We start from the raw sequence: 18,742 nt of genomic DNA, 5'->3' as shown, positions 1-18,742 counted from the left end.
CATAAAGATGATATGCAGTCCAGTACTATAAAAATGATATACTATAACACACAGTCACAAATTATTACAATACTAGCAAACATTTTTTTTCTCTATGCAAAACCCACTTGACTTTTTAGTGTCAAGGGCAGCATTAGAAGTACGGTATGAAAAGGTCACTGGGTCACACTCGAGGCTGTTTGCCTCCAAGTTGACATTGGCCTTTACTGCCACAAGGGGTGTCATAAAATCCATCAGAATCCTCGCAAGGCGTAGAAGCCATCGTGTTTTTCTGCTACACATTTAAGTTTCATAAACCTGAAATTAATTATTCGAAGGGGGTGCTTTTTTCAAAAGTAAACATTTATTAAAAAACAAAAGTCATGGATGATTTTCAGGGTTAGAAGAACTGAGGAAACTCAAATTGTGTAAAGAGATGTGACGTCAGCCCAGTCACAAGACCACAGAGCAGATCACTCTGGCTCGCTCCCCCAAGCATGTTTCAGAAATGTGGTAGGTTGTTCTACAGGCACGATGGCTGCAACGAACTCCGAACTTCTCTGGGAATCTGGACTTGTGATATCCTTCAAATTACGGAGCAGTTGTTACTGATTTGGCAATAACTACGGTATTAAACTAAATAAAGGATAAGTATCGTCTGGGCTGGCGCGCTGGTTTGTTTTGTTTCTGCGTGGCGAATGTTAACGTTAGCTAGCTAACTAAGCAGTACAGTATCAAGATTGTGACATTGGAGATAATATAGCTAGCTAACACCTAGGTTGTTTCTAGCTTGGTACTCAGTATAGTGGGAGCTGGTGTGTAGGTGATGTTCTCCGTACTTTCATACGGTAGACTGGTTGCCAGAGCAGTAATTGGCGGACTCTCTCAAACGGATAGCCGCGACTACAGCCTGGTAACAGCAAGCTGCGGGTTTGGGAAGGATTTTCGGAAGGGTATCTTGAAGAAAGGGATGTGCTACGGCGACGACGCTTGCTTCATTGCCCGACATAAATCTGCCGATGTTTTGGGTGAGTAAACAATGTCCGGCATTGACAACTATTTTATAACGTGATGATATAACCGGCCTGGTTGTTTAGCTGGCTAACTAACATGCCAGACAGTGCACCGTTGCTAGTTACAGTAGCTAGTTTGCCTTAACTACGTTTTGTAGTATCAAACAATAACAAACCAGGGACACTTAGCATGGACTGTATTTTGTTTGATCATGTTGCACAATACGCTAACTAGGTTGTTATACTATTGGCTTAGTTTCAAGCCAAGAAAATACAATTACATTTGGGAAACCCTGTCCTAGAGGTCAGAGCTGCCTGTAGTAGTTTGATAATTGTAGTGATAGGGGGGCAGCCATAACCAAACGGCAACCAGTATGTATACATTAATAAATAGATTAGAAAGATGAACATTGAGAACATATTTCTTTCTTTCTTGTTTTTCACTATAACTAGGCTACAACCAATCAGTCCCAGACAGACTTCATTTTTCATTCACACTTTACCCCATGTCAGAACTTATATGGTGTACCTACCTGGTCCTGGACCTCAGAAGGTCACTATGTTACAAAACGTTCAGATATTAATGTAGTGTAGAACAGACATGATCCTCTGCCTTGTAAAATAAGGAACAGGCTCAACACTAAATAACAGCACATCAATCAGTAGCATTCTAGCCCAGTTCATACAAGTATGACAAACACAATTGTACCTCCTGATCCCCACCAAGACTGATGGTTGGTGTCTCAGATTTGACATAATCATATTGATAGACAAACCAATAGTTCTGCTGCAAATAGCCACATGTCTGTAGCCCACAGTTTAAAGGGCATTGTACATTTTTAGTATCAGGTAAGCTAAACTGTGAATGCTGCTTTATTGGTCATATGGCTAATTGACTAATTGCACTGTAATGCTAGAAAGTTCAATGCTTTTGCATTAAAGCTATGATTTCAGGTAACACTGGCTTTAGAGAAGAGTAGCCTTTGTAAGCTATCAAAACAACTGAGAAAATGTGATTCAGAAATCCAGAAGTAGTCTAACCAAAGCCAGAATATCCCCCTTGACTTGTTAGAAAATCCCACTGTCCACTTGAGCCTACATGTCCTCTGTGTGGCTTGGAAGGAAGCTGTGAGGCAGGCCATGTCTGACTGTTGTCACATCAGTGAGCCAAAGGTTGGCAGGGAGAGAGTGAGACGACCCTCCTTGTATGGTCACAGCAAGAGCTGATTCTTGTGTCTGGGAAGCAGCTGGAAATAATTGCATTCCTAGGAAGAACTTGGACTGCCAGACCAACTGCTCCCATAATAGGCAGAGGTACATTTCAATAACCATAGAAACCAAATGTTTCAGGGTTTTAAGCAGTGTGATAATGTGACTGCAAGCTAGTATATGGGCTTGTTGATAATGTAATGTGACTTGACAACTGCAGACAACATATGCTTCAGATAGCTACCAGTAAAAATGGTTTATATGTACCAGACTGGCCAAATTATCAATGGAGATTATACCAAGAAAAAGTTTAGTCAGAAGCATGTCAAAGAAGTGCTTATTCTCTGAAGTGTCCCTTGTTTCATTCTAAGCACTTTCTTGCTCTATACACTTGGTGTTTTGTTTTAGTGAAAGTGCCTATTGTTTCTCCTGTCACAACTGTGTGAAGACGTCTAGTACTTGTTTCCGATTAATATGACCTCTTCCATTGTCGGAAAACTGTCTTCTTCTGGGAATGTCTTCGTCAGGAGTGTTAAGAATAATCAGAATACAATCTTGATTCTTTCCTATCCTGTTCTCCTCTATTGAACCAATACCTGACTGTGTGTGGTTTCATCAGGTGTGGCAGATGGAGTGGGTGGTTGGAGAGACTACGGTGTGGACCCATCACAGTTTTCAGGGACCCTTATGAAGACCTGTGAGCGGCTGGTAAAGGAGGGACGCTTCGTTCCAAGCAACCCTGTGGGCGTCCTCACAAGCAGCTACTATGAGCTCCTACAGAACAAAGTGCCTCTGCTGGGTGAGTAAAGGCAGCCCTGGAGGATCAGTGTTTTGTGAACCTGGAGGCTGGTGCAAAATGAAATCACTAGTGTCTGCCTCATACTGACTAGAATAGGCATTTACAATAGAGAATACGGTCTTAAAGCAGTCTTAGAATGGTCTGTTTTCAGTCTGCGTGGTTAGGCTAAGTGACATGTGAGGTGCTGCTATTTAGATAGGATATTTGCGTGATGAGTCAGAGACCTGCTGCATGCCTCTATCCTGGGAAGTGTAAAGACGCAGAGAATCTCATCTTGATCCATTGCTTTGCTAGAATGGAGCATGCGGAAATGTGCAGGACAAAACAAATGGAGAGTGAGGAGTCGAGCAGTCCGTGTCGTCAGTCTGTACTTTTCCATCCCAGCTCATGTAGAAGAGAAAAACAAGTCAGTATTGTATTTTTCCAGTGCTGAGGAGTACGGTCGTGAGGCCAGCAGTAATTGTATTACTATTGAAAAAACACACAAGAAAGGGAGTGAGAGTAGGGTGAGTCAGAGAGCGTGAGGGGTTGTAGGGAGCTCTCATAGAACATTCTGGTGGTCCAGATGACTCATCAGCAGGGTGTGGCTGCATGCGGAGCCATGTTTTCGCCGGTTCGGTTAACTTTTATGTTTCCTTAAATGTTATCCTTCCCAAATGTTTCTCTTCCTGAAATGTATTGACATGCCTTCCTCTTCTAACCACAGGTTTAGCTACAGTATGATCATGATATAAAGCAACCCAACAAAATCACTACTCATAAATCATCCCAACCAATTTATAAATTGTTCAATGGCTCTATTCGACTTCATTTGTTACAAATATAATCAGGATGTAGGGCGTGCCACCCATATATTTATCATCTTGTGTTATCTCCTTCCAGGCAGCAGCACGGCCTGTATCGTGGTGCTGGACCGGCAGAGCCATCGGCTGCACACTGCTAACTTGGGAGACTCAGGCTTCCTGGTGGTGAGGGAAGGAGAAGTGGTGCACCGCTCTGACGAACAGCAGCACTACTTCAACACCCCCTTCCAGCTCTCTATCGCCCCACCCGAGGCAGAAGGGGCCGTCCTCAGTGACAGGTCAGTTTTGTGGCCCCGCCGAAGCCATATTTTCTATTGTAAAGAAGCTGTGTAGCTATGTTTTTGGTTTTGAAGCACAGAGTCTCTGCATTGGTTCTGCCCTTGTGCTGCTTTCTGGTCTGTCCAGTCCAGTGTTGATGCAGCATTAGTGAGTGTCAGTACTGCCACATGGTTGGGGCCATGTGCTGCTTTCTCTCCTTGTGTAGGCATGCCAGCAGCAGTAGTGCTGCAGACTCCAGTGGGGCCGGTGTTGGCACCCTGCCACCGTTTTAAGCCAGGCCAAAGTCTCAACACACACACACACGTCCTCATGGCCCTCCTCACAGCAGCCTCACTGCCCTTCTCACAGCAGCCAATCCCTGGTCTGCTTCCCCACAGGCCTTCTCAACCCAGTAATCTAGAACAGGGAGATTATTTAGAGCTGCTCATGTGGGTTTCTCTAAACTGGTGTGAGATGGAACTGAACTGTCACTGTCGTAAATGTAGCTGATACACAGCATAGTACCCGTAGAATAGGCCTATTCACAACCGTAGCCTCATCATACATACCTATTAGAAAATGGCTTGGTTTTGCTCAGTGCATAGGATATCTCCATGGCTTATCTCTATACAGAATAAACAGATATGGGCCCGGTTTCCAAAAAGCCCATGAAGGCTAAGTTCATCGTTAGAACCTTCGTAGGAGCATCGTTAAATCTCCGAATTGTTTCCCAAAACCATCCATACCAAAGTTGCACTTGAAAACGCTTGTTATTTACCGACTGCCTCAGACCACTCGTGGAACAGCTAAGTGAGTCGTTAGATGCGTTCTTCCCTACCGTGTCACTTTATACACAGAAGATCTCTGCTAAACATAGAATCAAGATGTTTATCTGCCTCTCTGCGACTGCTGATAACTTCACAACGAAGTCGACTACAAATACAACGTTCCCATTGTCTTTGCAATTATTACAAACAAGCAGGATAAAGGATAAAAAGAGAATTCAGTCATCTCTGTTTTCAATTTGAAGTAAAAGATAAATAGCCTACTTGCAGTATAGCCTATATATTTCAATGATATGGAAATACATTTCATGTTCATTCAATTGAGTTTTATTTCTCTGTTTGGCTTACTGTCAAATTCTTTCCCTCAATATATTTCATGATGTGCCAAATCTTGATTTAATGCATATTATAGGGTGAGCATTAGAATAAGCCGCCTCAATATTTGTAGCCTTAGGTGATATCTCTCCTAAGAGCTGGTCCATTGTCAGTATTGTGGAATAATTATAATGTTAAGGTCAGATTTGAATGGAGAATTCTGATCCGAGAGCAGCGTTACCTTTTGATTCTATCAGTATCGTCACATGCCTCAACGACGCACTTAGTGAGCATTCTCTCTGCGTGGTGTAACATGAGTTTCCCAAAACATCTTCAGCCATTGTCGGAAAGATGCATCGTTAATACACTCGTAAGCCTAAGTTCCATCGCTATTGGGAAACCGGGCCCTAGTCAGTCCAAATTTCGGACCTATTTGACGTGGCCCAGTTGTATATAGGCTGGAAATTGTAGTCTTTCCATGAGCTAGAGGCGGCAGTATTTTTACCATTGATAGTATCATATTCAGGGTCATAAGCATTGTGATTCTGTTGTAGTTGGTGGGAAGACTCTACGTTAATTTAATTTAGAGCTAAATCCGTGATTCCTTAATAGTGATTATTTTGAAACGTAGCGCTAAAGCCTCAATGTAATGTAGGACTGTAGATCGAATGGTGGCTGGGTTACAGATGGTTTCTAGAACAGCCATGAGTGTCGGGGAGTCTGGGGCAGAATTAATGTCGCCTTCCAAGAACTAAACTTGATACTGCACATGGCTCTGATCTACTGTATGTGTGTGTATCAGTCGCACATCAACATTACAGCAGTTCCTTACAACTTCCCATGACGGCCAACGTGTGCTATTCCTTAGATTATTTTCCACCATACCTGTGCAATTTGTTAGCAGCAGCATTTCACAGCTGAAAAAGTAGTCAGTTGAAATGTATAACTGCATTGCATGATTTCTATAAAAAAAAAATGTACTTCATTCCAGTGTTTGACACAGTGATCTGTAGCCATGTCTAACCTGAGGTGTGTGCCTGTGTCTCATAGTCAAGACAGGAGACCGAGCAGCAGTGTCAGTGATCTAGGCTAATGAAGGGCTAGAGGCATAGATTAAACTGGGCTCAGACAGGGCAGATTTCTTTCCTGGAGGGGGGTATGAGAAGGGGGAGCAATTGGATAATGTTTGCAATTTGGTTAAGCACTTTAACGCTCCCTCTCTAATGGGCACTATATGATCAGGATATTTTAACTCATGTTCCACAAGACTGTTATTTCCCCGCTACGTTGTGTTAAGCTCTCTGTGTCCCCTCAGTCCCGATGCTGCAGACAGCTCCTCCTTCGATGTCGAGTTGGGGGACATAATTCTCACAGCCACAGACGGCCTCTTCGACAACATGCCCGACTACATGATCCTACAGGAGCTGAAAAAACTCAAGGTACACCCTCGCATAAACCCTTGCCGTACTCGTGTGCAACAGACAGGTTTACTGTTTCATTCTGCAGAGTATTGAAGTGGAGGAACAAGACATTGAAAAAAAACTAAGACACTCCTCCATTTTGTTTTTGTTTTTGCAGAACACCAACTATGAGAGTATCCAGCAGACAGCCAGGAGCATTGCAGAGCAGGCCCATGTTCTGGCATACGACCCCAACTATATGTCGCCTTTTGCCCAGTTTGCCTGTGACAATGGACTGAATGTAAGAGGTAATGATCATCACTTTTATCACTTCTTCATGCAAGTGGAAATTGGAGACAAAGCCAAGGTAGTCCTCATTTCATAGTCCATTTGCTCCATTCATACCCTGCTTCCCTTGTGAATGGTATCCAGGCTGAGAGGGCTGCTCTATAAATCGGGAAGAATGACACCCAGGGAGGAATAAGAAGTGTTTTATTAGTGTTCCTTCCATTGCTCTCAGGCTGCTTCCTTTTGGAATGATGAAAATGAGAGATTGTTCTCACACTCATCCTTCTGACTGCATCTCTTTCTCTTCCCCACAGGAGGAAAGCCAGATGACATCACCGTGTTGCTGTCAATAGTTGCAGAGTACACAGACTAGAGACTGTATTGAGGCTAGGAGGGGAATTAGGAGAGTTTCCTCTTGCCATCTGTCTCTTGAAGATGTCAGACTGCTTTGATTCCTGCTGGTGGGGATTGGGGACTAGTGTTGGTGGCTGACTGAGCCCACCTTCGGCCCCCTGAGATAATCAGTCCTATTTCTCAGATGGAACACTGACAATACATGCAGTTCTGACATGTCTCTGTTTAGAATACCTGCTGCAAAGGATCTATCTGGGAAATGTCCCAGTTGTCATTGACATAATCCCCGTTCAGTGGGATGAAGGACATCAGCATGTTGGAGATGAGGCTCTGGCTCTCACATTATTTTGGGACTTGGAGCAAAGCTCAGGTTGGAGAGAGGGAGAAAGGTGGTCAGTATTAGCCAGTCAAAAGCGTCAGAATTTAAACTCTGTGAATCATGCCAATGAGGGTTAATCACAAGAACCGAGCTGATTCCAGACAGGAAGTAGTATCATACCATCAAGTCGAAACGATAGGGCCATGAAAACGCCACTTTTACAGTGACTCACATTACACACAAAAACAAACAATTAAAAGACGTTGAAGGGCAAAACAAATATGTGGGTATAAGGGCATGCATCGTTGTGATATTAAAGGATGTTAGAATGTTTTGGTAGATCTGTGGGAAAGGGACTACGTGGTATTTGAAGTTGTTTGACTGATCTAAGGGGTTGTATGAAGACTAGGTGCAGTTGACACATACTTTGCCATATCAGTACAATTTGGGTCAAACACAGACCAAGTGAATAATTTCTAAGGATGTGAAATGTTAAAATAACTATTTTTTTTAAATGGCTCGATGTTTCTGTCAAACCTGTTCTCTGACCCCTGCTGCGACGCAAAGAGTGAGTGTGACTGCAAGTGATGTTGAAGGTTGTTATGTGTGATAGAGTAACCTGGAGGCTGTCGCGTGTCAGATGTTGATATTGTATACATACGGAATGGATGGTTTTTATGTAGGCTACATCGCTTTTTTTATATCCACTGGGATGCAATGGTAACAACCATTTACGCACAAGGTTAAAGAAAGCATATCTAAAAGTTCACAGTGGACGTTGGTCAAGTGACCAAGCAGATATCATTCTATTTCTGCTTTGGTTTGATGGGGTGGGAATCTGGACTGTTTCAGTTTAGCTTCAGGGAAAATTGTTCACAATCAGAATTTCTCAGTTGTCCTCGCTGTAAAGCTCCAATGGCACATTTGATGAAGTCTTCTGAATCAGGTCACTAGTGTTTTTATTTAATTTAACCGATTTTTCATTTTCTTTTTTGCTGCAGTCAAAAATGTGCACTTTGCATTTACAACACAACTCATGTGCAGAAACATTGTAAGAGTGACGTTTCCTTTGTAAAGGAAAATTCCACCACAAAACTATCTTTTGGTTATTTGTTTCATTAGTCAATTGTTTCAATAGTCCCAAAATGTATTGCTTGTCAGCAATCAAGTTTTAAGATAATTAACTTAAAAAATTAAAAAAACATCACCACATGATGCAAAACACAGATTCATATGATGCAAAATGCATCATACAAGGATGATTTTTGTATTTTCAAAACTATATTGCTGACAAGAAAAACATTTTGGGACTATGAAACAAATACCAAAATATTGTTTTTGGGTGAGGTTTCCTTTAACATGTACTATGTACATGTTGATTTTATGGAGCTGATGTGCCTTGTATCGGATGTTATTGATAGTGGCAAAATTGTGTATCATATTGTTCCCTAAACCCCACACTGTGTCAGCTATGGAGACAGAGTAGAAATGGACAAGTAGCCATATGATTCACACTTACTTTTCCCACCATGCCCTGCTGTCTTAATGCTTATTCTGCGCCATCTGATGGGAGACCTCTCGTTCCCTTTCAATGTGTTCAATGCCTTTCACCATGGGACACAATCAAATTTGAATGGTCAAGCGATTTATTTTTAAAGGGGGGGGAGCATGACAAATTATCTTAGAATCCTTAAAGGCCCGATACAGCTGTTTTATATCAATATCAAATTACTTCGACACAATTAAGTGCATCATTACTGTAATAGATTTCCATAAAAATTTGAAACCCGCACCTGATTCACAGGGGTTGGGTTAAATACCACATTTCACTTGTACAAGGTATCCCCTTTCTTTGTTATTAGTCTATTAACCAATTTACCGCATGGTGATTTTACCATGGAAAGCCCAAACTCCTGCACATGCAACATTGCTGATTATAAGGTCCTGTGCAGATAGGAAATAACAAATCTCACTTTTGCAGAGTTTCATCAGCTATGATACGATATAATACACAGGAAAACACCATTTTGACTGCACTGGGCCTTTTAACAAGGTTCTGTGTATCAACTGTAATACCCCTTGGTTTTCTTTCTGTTGATGTCATGGTGTTCCCTCACTACAGGCTACTGTCCTGCTTCAAGGGCTCTCCCCTAACTAGGAAAATAATATCTATGCCGGTACTGACCGATGTAGGGCTATCAGGTGTTTTATGACATAAAAAAAAACCTAAAGGGCTTAATGCCCTGCATACATTTCTTACTGCGCTGGGAGTTGAAACACCTGCACTGGATGGCCCAAATGTTTTCGCAAACATCATGGCACTGTAGAGATTGCCAAGAACCCCACCAGCCTTAAAATACAAGCAATTCTCCCTGTCAGACAGCACTATATCAAAGCTTCTCCATGATGTCCATATCCTGCTCCACACTGACTTAGTGACCTGCCAGTACCCCTGTTCTGTTGGCCAGTTCTAGACTTCAGTTAATTATTACGTTCAAAAAGCAACGTTTGTTACAGTGAGCGCTGCATGTAACGTTATCTATATTTTGTATATACAGTTCAACAATGCCATGTTTTCAAAGCTGTAACATATTTCAATAAAGTACAGTATTTATTACCCTCGTTCTTTTCCTTTTAACCAGACCCTTGTCACATGTTTTTCTGTGTCAATATTGTTTGTTCAGTGGTCTCTGCAACGTATTTGTCTACTTACACAGTAGACTGAACAGTTCCTGAGGTAATGAAAACATGTAGGTCAAAAGCATCTAGAATCAGAACACGGCTACCATTTCCCTCCCCCAGTGAGGTAGGCCATGCTGCTACACGTGATAGATCATCTTTATGCAGTCTTTCCCTTTGAAGGTGGAATCCTACTGTTCCCTGCCAGGCAGCATATCCCTGCTCTGACTCATCCATTCCTCTGTCTCAGCAGGGGCCACAGTGGACTAGATTCAAGTGTTTCCCTCGCAGCTGTCTGCTCTTATGCAACTGAGGGGACTGCCTGAAGCTACATGAAAAGGCTCCATGTGATCTGTATGTTTGGTTACACATTCCTCAAGCTTTAGCGAGTCTGTGAGATGTGTGGAGTTACTATCAGCACCCAGGTGTGGCATCCCCAGGCGCTTGGCTTGAGGAATGTTTTCATGGGCAAATCTAGGGCCTTTTCACAATTTTAGATTTCCTCACCTCTGTCCTCCCTGGCCTTTTGAAAAAGGTCAAAGGTAATCGAGTAGGGGGAAAGTGGATGAAAATGCACTTGTATAAATTAGACTGGTCATAAACATGTGCTTCCTCGCCAAATGAAGGCTATCGAGGAGGGGAGGACCGTCTTCCATTTACCTATTAACGAATTGACAATTCTCAACAACTTATTGGTTTCTGGGTCACAGGGAAGAGAGGACAGACGTTTACCCCAATTCATTTTATGCTTTTGATGTCTGACTTTCAGATCTACAATATATGTTTCTTGCAATAAATGCACATACCATTGGAATAACGTATTTGTTAGTAAAAACAAACAGCCATGCTTTATGAACTTTCATTTAAAGCACTCAAATTAATTGAAAAATATAATGTTCTCATTTAAATGCATTTATAATATACAATGCTGAAAAAAAACTTGCAGGGTATGAAAACAGTTCTTGGCTTGGTCATTGTTCTGTGGTAACTTACAGTGCACCACTGGCCCCATCCTCTGTATCACTGGAACACACCAGACTGGGCAGCATAGAGGTGCAACCATCACCTTGCTCACAGGACACGGCCCCAAAGAGGAGGGAGCGAACCTAAGGAACCAAAACACGACTCATCCTTAATAGACAGCTGAGCAGACTATGAGCATGGGTGGAAAAAAACAGCAAATTGTGAAACAGTTTTTGCAATATGGTCTGGTGGTTCTTAGGCAAAAGGGCTTGAGATATGAGGACTGTGCAACCAGCCACACACCTTACATACGTCACAATTCACCTTCACCCTGTATCTTTCAGGTCAATCACACATCACATGGTTAAACATTATTGCAATCTAGGCACATTCCTGGTTGGATGTTAAAGCAAGGCCTTATCTGTACTTTGGAACTTACCAAAGTATGGTACCAGTCGGAGCCTGCCAAAATAACAACACAGTGGCTTGAGGGCACAAACAGAAGTCAACCAAAGTTCATATTTTGTTCTAATTTACCTTGGAGGAAGGAGGAGTTGTGATGCCACGACCTCTGTGTGTGTAACGTGGTGTTCTGAGCCTGTCAGAATCTTCTCCTGTCCCGGTGAACTCTCTCATGAGGGCTGTTCCACTGAACACTGGGCTTCCCTGGCTGGATGCTATCAGCTCGCCTGCAGAGGGAAACCCCTGGGCCTGGGGGGGACCGGCATCTGCCTCACATGGGCCCTCCGTAGGCTCCGCAACACCTCCACACCTGAGAGCATATAAGGACCATTACAGCAAGGCTGCCTTCAGGCATTTCCCTCCAGTGGTCTGCCTATAGTTGTTTTCCTATATAGCTTCATATTGAAAACAGATGCCTGTCAGTCTCAAATCAATATTAATTAACCACATTTGTGATAATCAACAAACTTAAGCAATAGCATTGCTAACAGACATCTATATATATATATATATATATATATATATATATATATATATATATATTAGAAGTTATATGAGATGCGCATGCCACGTTCTATTGGGAAAAGGTTGTTTTTAGATAACCGAGCAGTGTGAGTTTGAAAGAAGTCTGCTCTCATGAGCGTGTGTGTTACATGATATGCCGCGTGAGTTACTGCAGCTGCACGTGCATCAGTGTGTGAGGGAGAGAGAGGGCAGAGCTAGGGAGATGGCAGGGAGAGAAAGGGAGGATCATGGAGAGAGAGTAGAGGGGAGGGGCAGAGCCAGGGAGATGACAGGGAGAGAAAGGGAGGAACATGGAGAGAGAGAGAAAAAAGGAAGCTGTTGTAAGAGTGACACTGCTGTTGGATGTTGGCTGTGCTCCAAGGTTGCATGCTAGGACAACCTAACTCTGTTTCGCCTGTTCTCCTGCACATGGCAGGTCACTGCCTCTGGCTGTTTTCTTAGTGTTCCTCAGCATAAACATGCTTTCCATAAACACCACTGACTGCACCACAGACAGAACCAGAATGTGCTGATAAAGAAGTGTCCCAGCAGGAGAGAGAATGGGAAGGAGCTGGGTTTTAAATATCTTCACTTATCTTCGTCAAGGTCAACATGAGAATAATGTGTGTGTTTGCCTGGGAGGTTATGGAACAGCGGATTCAGTAACATAAGAATATAAACTTAAATTGTACAACTACAACATAAACCTGTCATACAAAAATCTGAGTATTCCATGAAGGTATAAAAATGACATTTCCATTTTGGTCATTCGAACATACTGTATGAACGTTTCCTTGAAAAAGGAAGAAGCAGTGCAATGCAGCGACGTCATAAGTGACCCAGATGTGCCACAATCCGGCTGGAACTGGTGCAAATCCCACCTCAGGCTGTTCAGAGCAGACACTAAGAGAGAGATACATAGAGGCCGGGCGGGCCACACACTGAGTGACATCATCGCCACAGCAACGTAACCGGTTAGTGACTGTGGGAGATGTAGGGATTACAGTCTGTCAGCCCTCTAACCCAGCCAGCACAGCCTTTCCCCAGATAGCCAGCCTCTGTCACAGTGCTACTGCACTGTTCTGTAACACAACGCCCAATGAGGCACCAAAAAAAGCACATGCTGGCCAACTGCCTCCGGTAAGGAGGACATCACAGGTACAGCCAACTCTAGGATTCTAGGAAAGGCTAGTTCAAATTTACTCTACTGTGACTGTCACATGACTGGGCAGGCGCTTTAAGGCTATCTAAGCCTGTTAACATTTTTATTTGCTATTGAACTGAGAAACTGCTTCTCGCTAGGACAAAATGTCCTGCATTTCTACACACCATGCCTCTGAACAAGGGCTTCTCTGACTATTGAAATAATTTGGGCACTTCTAAATACATTATTTGATATAGCGGTAGGGTTGCTATGGTGACTACATAATAGATGATGAAGATAGAAGGGCAGCATGTGATGCTGGTGATGTGGTGTATTACACAATGTTGGACCAAATACAGAACCCCCCTATCAGTGGTGGGGTAATAACTGTTTAACGAATGGTGACGGCTACCTTAGTGCAGCAGGAGCCTGGGCCTCTGTAGCCTGGGAGGGGTTCCTGCTCTCTGGGTTGACAAGAGTGGCCAACACCACACTGGCCTCCAGCACCATGTTCTCTACACTGAAGGCCACCGGCCTGACAAACAGCAGAACACAACATCAGCATACCTAGAACCCGGGCCCTGAGATTTCTCCAACCGTGTGAGCAGACCGGGAAAAACTCCAGGCCTAATTTAGGACCTAAGTAAAAGAGGTGATAGTCACTGGGTATAATCACAAGAACCAGGATACTTACTTTCCTGCAGCGCCAAAGTGGGCAGATACTGGTAGACCATGTGATTCAGCAAATGACAGCAATCCCTAGAGAAGAGGTTAATACATTAAACACATGCATGTTTGGAGTAACTGTTTGATCATTCACCACCAATTAAAATAACAGGTCACAATACTCTGGTACTCTGCTAGACAGCAATGTACATTAGATGACAGGGCACATATTACCAATGTTGCTGTGTACACTAGCCATAACCTTTCAAGTTGTTGGGGTCAATCACAGTGAAAGGGGTAATCATGGGTTCAGTTGAATTGCTTTGTCCGATGCCCAGACACCAGAGCCTCTGTGTGTGTTCGACTAGCCCCTCTAACACACTGTGACAGGTAAGACTAGCAGCAATGTAGAGACTGGCTCACTGTCCAACTCAATCACAGGCTAGCATGGACACACAGCAGTCTATAGCTAGGCATAGCTTTACTGTGTAATGAGGGACTTCACAAAAGGGTACCCCCAACAACATTCCAGGACGTTAGGGTCGGGTCGAAGGATGTGGGTCTGAGCACAAATTGTGACACTTTAGTTGTACTTTATAATAAATAACACAAAAAAACATAGGATGCAAAATGGCTGCCTTTTTGGGGTCCCAATGTGACATATTTTGCTATTGAATCATGCTGAAGTTATTTTCTCCTCTGAGGACTTGGATATATTTGGAACATGGTATGAGAGTTAGGCAATCAATGCATATGTTCTACTACTTATTACTGTCTGTTCAATAAAAATGTAGTCATGTGTGGGGAAAAAAACATCATATTATAACTTGATTCATTAGGGTCATAAAACAAAATCCCGCCCAGGAGGGGAACGTTCCATTGAAAATGATAGGGTACAGAGTCTCCTGGACACTTGGGTCCTGTAAATAAATTAATTAACCCATGTGTATGCAAGCACAGACAGTGACACCCTCCCATATTCACAAGCTCATGTGACAAAAAAATAAGGTCCATCCCAAAATAACCTCCTTACCCTCAGCTCCTTCAGACAGAAGGTTATGTCTGAGTCAACTCCAACCTGGAAGTAGTCAAACTCACTGGGCTCTAAAGACATCTCAGTGTGCATGGCCTTCATTTGATCTGCAACCCGAAAAATCAGGAGTTAGGCACAATATGTTACCGACTTTTTGTGGGTTGGTTTTTTCATACAGCGCAGACAGTGCAACATCTCACCACTTTCATCTTCATAGTAGCTTTTCAGATTGACTCTCAGAGGAGACATGGACAGAGTGATCTCTTCCTGAGACAATGGGAAGTGCATCACCATGTCGCCTAGAAGTCTGGCCCAAAAATAATTATACAAATTTAATACAATTATAATAGATAGTACAAATGTAAATTACTAATGGAATAATCATCATTTACTGTATACCCTTGTCATGACGTTGGCCTCTTTGGGTATAGCAAGCCCCATCCCCCTCTCCCTGCCTCCCCCTTTCCTCCTTCAACTAGATGGCTGTGGTCAGAGAGACGTCGTAAATTCCTGAGGATCTCCTCATGGACACACAGTATAGAGAGAGTAAATTTTCATAGAGGACAAAGGAAATCCTTCCACCTCACAGAACTTGAGGTACGAACAAATTTCATGTTCTGGAGAAAGTATAAAAGATCGGTGAAGAATCCAGCTACGAACTGGTCCTTTTGTCACAACTTGGGGAAGCTCATGGGAGACGGTGTGGCCACATTACCATAAAGCTGTTTATATAATAGCCTCAGATATGAGGTTTACATCTAATTGTTGTATAAGATGAATGAGTGAGTATGATACTGTTTGTATAATTGTGTAATATGATTTTGGACTGTTTAATGAAGAAAAATACAATTCCCTTTTGATTTAAACTAAATCAGAGGACCGCCCCTGAGCCCATTTAGGGTCAGGCCTCTTGCGACAGCTCTTTTTCGGCCCTTCCGAATAAAACCCCCTCTTGGGTTTTCGATCAGCAGACCAAGCTTACCTCAATTACGAGATGGCTAAAGGTTGCAGACCATGTTTTTCTCCTTTAGGAGAGTACAAAGGTTGTAGACCATTGATGAATCTTTTAACCATACCACGTGGTTAAACTCTTAAGACTATCGATACCGACAGAATAAGAACAAGTTTTGATATGAATTACTAGTCTGCAGCTAGGAATTCGGTATCATTGAACGCGAAGAACGACAACCGGCGAAACATCCATTCTATAACGAAACAAATGAATGTCACTCTGAACTATCCACATTAACCACGACAGAGAGAGAGAGGGAGAGAGACGGACAATTCTACAAAAGAAACAAACTTTTCACCAGCGATCAAGACTGGCTGAGCGTAAATATATTTATTGATTGCAATTGTTCCCAATGAGTGAGCGTTCATGTGCAAAGGATTAGCATTTCAATTGTTATAATTATCACTTTGTAGTGACTTCTTAGTCGACCCCCACTTCCCCTTTTGTCTAACAAGCTGCCATGCCGGTTTAACCCACTAGGGCACATTCTCCTATCATTTCATGTAACCACATTTACCTTGTTTGTTTGTTTGTTTATGCATTTCTGTGAATTAATTAGTTAGTAATAAATAAATGATTTAAGACAATTGATGTATGGATGACTCATAGTGAAGACTGGGTTTGTGCAGATAACCAACAATTTACGACATTTGGAATGAGATTAACGTGAGGTAAAGTAAATAATTCATTAATTCTAAGAATAATTGATCAGATGAAATATCTGAAAAGTTATTTTAGGAAATTATAACTTTGTAATCTGAATATTTTTCCTTTGTGCCCCAACTTCCTAGTAATTACGGTTACATGATCAATCAGTCTAATCGCGTAATAACTAATTACAGAGAACCTTTGATAAAAAACTATCAGTCTTCAGTTACTGATAGTAAAGACACGGCACCCTGTAGTAATTCTTAGTCAGTCTCTGAATCACTCTTCATCAATGTCACGAGGAGATAGATTGGGATATGTTTATGGGAGCTCACCTGGGCTGGGCCTTCAGGACATTGGGGCAGAGGTGAGAAGGAAACACTGCCTGCAGAGCTTCACTCTCCTGGAAACCCAGGTTGTGTGTTTTGGTGATACCTGTCACAATGAGTATGAGATGTTGGGACACAGCGCCATCTAGTATTGATACAATGCATTACAATCTGAGAAAGAATCCCCTTTGTTCCAAAATCGTTGTTGAACACCTACTGGAATTTGCTCAACACACACCCACAAGTCCTTAACATATAAAACAAGATCTTATCTGAGAGCACTCTATTGGACTGTTCTCCTACCATGTCTGCAGTGAAACTGGAATATCACCCGGTTGTCTGGGAGATTGATGGATATTTGACAGCTATCCACATTACGCTCAATGGTAGCCAGGCACCGAAATAGCGGCAGCACTGACTAAAACCAAAAATATGTATATTAATGCACAGCTATTACACTATCAGTACTATAAAGTCTCACCCATTGTAAAAGCAATGATGCTGGACTGTGCCATATGGGCCTGTGTGAGACATTTATCTATCTTGAGATGTTGGGTTCATATTCAGCAGATTCAGAACAGCTTGGCCATTACCTTCATGACCAACTTGCATTTGACAGTTCCACAGTCCTGGGCTGGTCCTGTGTCTGGGCTGTAGTGTTGGAAGAACAATGGGGAGAAGAGGAAGCAGGCGTAGGCAGAATGGGCTGAGTTCACTGACCTCATTGCCAACTACAAGAGACCAGACCAGGCAGATAATTATATGCATAATGGTTAGAACAGGACAATGTTATGTAGCTAACACTTTACATTGATAAAGCTTTGTAGACCATCATCAAATCAAACGTTATTTGTATAGCACACTTCAAATGGACTGATGCTTACCCCTTTCATCATAGGATCCAACCATAATTCATCTCCTATGCGTGCCAGGGCATGAATAGCCTTCCCTAACACTGCCAGAAACAGTCAGAGATACTGTTTATGTAGATTAAATTCATCAATTATGTGTCAACATATTTAGCTATCTAAATCCTACATTTGAGCTATCTAGCTAAATCACTTTAGAGAACAATCCGCAGACTGAGGTAGGCTGTCAAAGCTAGCAAACTTTAGAGAATTGGCCAAGTTTAGAGAGTAAGTTAGCTAGCTAGCTAACGTTTATACTATCCTGTTTGGCACATTTAGCTAGCTAGCTAAATTAGCTAGATATGTACTTTAAAATGTGTTGCACATTTCTGTATCAATACGTTACAGTTATCTATATTCCAAAAGATAACATACCTTTAACACCGTTTCTTTCAATGACACACTTCATTTTGGCAGTCAAGTTCCACAAAGTTTGATTTTGTGGTGATCACTAATTAGAATGTCTGTCGGTGCAGTTGACGCGCAACAGCTACAAAACAGCAGCATGGAGATGATTTACTAATGAACCATATTGTGTAATATGCTAATCTATTACCATTATGGTTAGTATGACTATAGGTGGTCATGTAAGGAATATTAAGTTAAAATTCTAAAATCCTGAATGCATACAAAACTAGATTCAAGAGATGTTTTACCAATATAATTTATTGTCAAGCAGTCACACTGTAGTAAATGGACTGCAAACACATTGTTACATAATAATCTCACAAGCCTATTACAGAAACCTTCCCAGCTGTCATTTATTTCTCTTCAGATGTTTCTGTATATTAGTTTTGCCCCTGCTTTTTGGGGGGATTATATTTTACATTTTTCAAATACTCACCACATTATCAACTGCAAATTAAGAGGTA

General features: G+C 42.2%; 2 protein-coding genes across 2 annotated transcripts; one reads left to right on the top strand and one right to left on the bottom strand.

The window, feature by feature from the left end:
- The first annotated feature begins 239 nt into the window (after positions 1-239).
- Positions 240-10,139, top strand: pptc7a (protein phosphatase targeting COQ7 a). Its single transcript, XM_029677793.2, has 6 exons — positions 240-1,007; positions 2,821-3,000; positions 3,883-4,081; positions 6,477-6,600; positions 6,740-6,869; positions 7,164-10,139. Exons 1-6 carry the CDS (start codon positions 806-808, stop codon positions 7,220-7,222), a joined length of 894 nt encoding a protein of 297 aa, XP_029533653.1. The 5' UTR covers positions 240-805; the 3' UTR covers positions 7,223-10,139.
- rad9b (RAD9 checkpoint clamp component B) lies at positions 9,515-18,353 on the bottom strand. Its single transcript, XM_029677791.2, has 11 exons — positions 18,246-18,353; positions 17,847-17,917; positions 17,556-17,693; positions 17,266-17,380; positions 16,969-17,068; positions 15,174-15,280; positions 14,974-15,080; positions 13,969-14,033; positions 13,687-13,809; positions 11,702-11,936; positions 9,515-11,307 (listed from the first exon to the last, which is right to left on the bottom strand). The coding sequence occupies exons 1-11, from the start codon at positions 18,277-18,279 to the stop codon at positions 11,191-11,193; spliced, it is 1,212 nt and encodes a 403-aa protein (XP_029533651.2). The 5' UTR covers positions 18,280-18,353; the 3' UTR covers positions 9,515-11,190.
- Positions 18,354-18,742: the final 389 nt, after the last annotated feature.

This window comes from Oncorhynchus nerka, linkage group LG13 (genome assembly GCF_034236695.1).
Source record: "Oncorhynchus nerka isolate Pitt River linkage group LG13, Oner_Uvic_2.0, whole genome shotgun sequence".
NCBI classification, from domain to species: domain Eukaryota; kingdom Metazoa; phylum Chordata; class Actinopteri; order Salmoniformes; family Salmonidae; genus Oncorhynchus; species Oncorhynchus nerka.
The sequence above is the reverse complement of the archived record's forward strand: the minus strand, read 5'-3'. Positions and strand labels throughout refer to the sequence as shown.

Coding starts and splice junctions, on each gene's coding strand:
- rad9b (XM_029677791.2), bottom strand. CDS start 18,279: ATGAAGTGTGTCATTGAAAGAAACGGTGTTAAAG. Junction 14,034..14,973: donor TCTGTCTGAAGGAGCTGAGG/GTAAGGAGGTTA, acceptor CCTCTTCTCTAG/GGATTGCTGTCATTTGCTGA. Junction 13,810..13,968: donor CACTTTGGCGCTGCAGGAAA/GTAAGTATCCTG, acceptor GCTGTTTGTCAG/GCCGGTGGCCTTCAGTGTAG.
- pptc7a (XM_029677793.2), top strand. CDS start 806: ATGTTCTCCGTACTTTCATACGGTAGACTGGTTGCCAGAGCAGTAATT. Junction 1,008..2,820: donor TAAATCTGCCGATGTTTTGG/GTGAGTAAACAA, acceptor TGGTTTCATCAG/GTGTGGCAGATGGAGTGGGT. Junction 3,001..3,882: donor GAACAAAGTGCCTCTGCTGG/GTGAGTAAAGGC, acceptor ATCTCCTTCCAG/GCAGCAGCACGGCCTGTATC.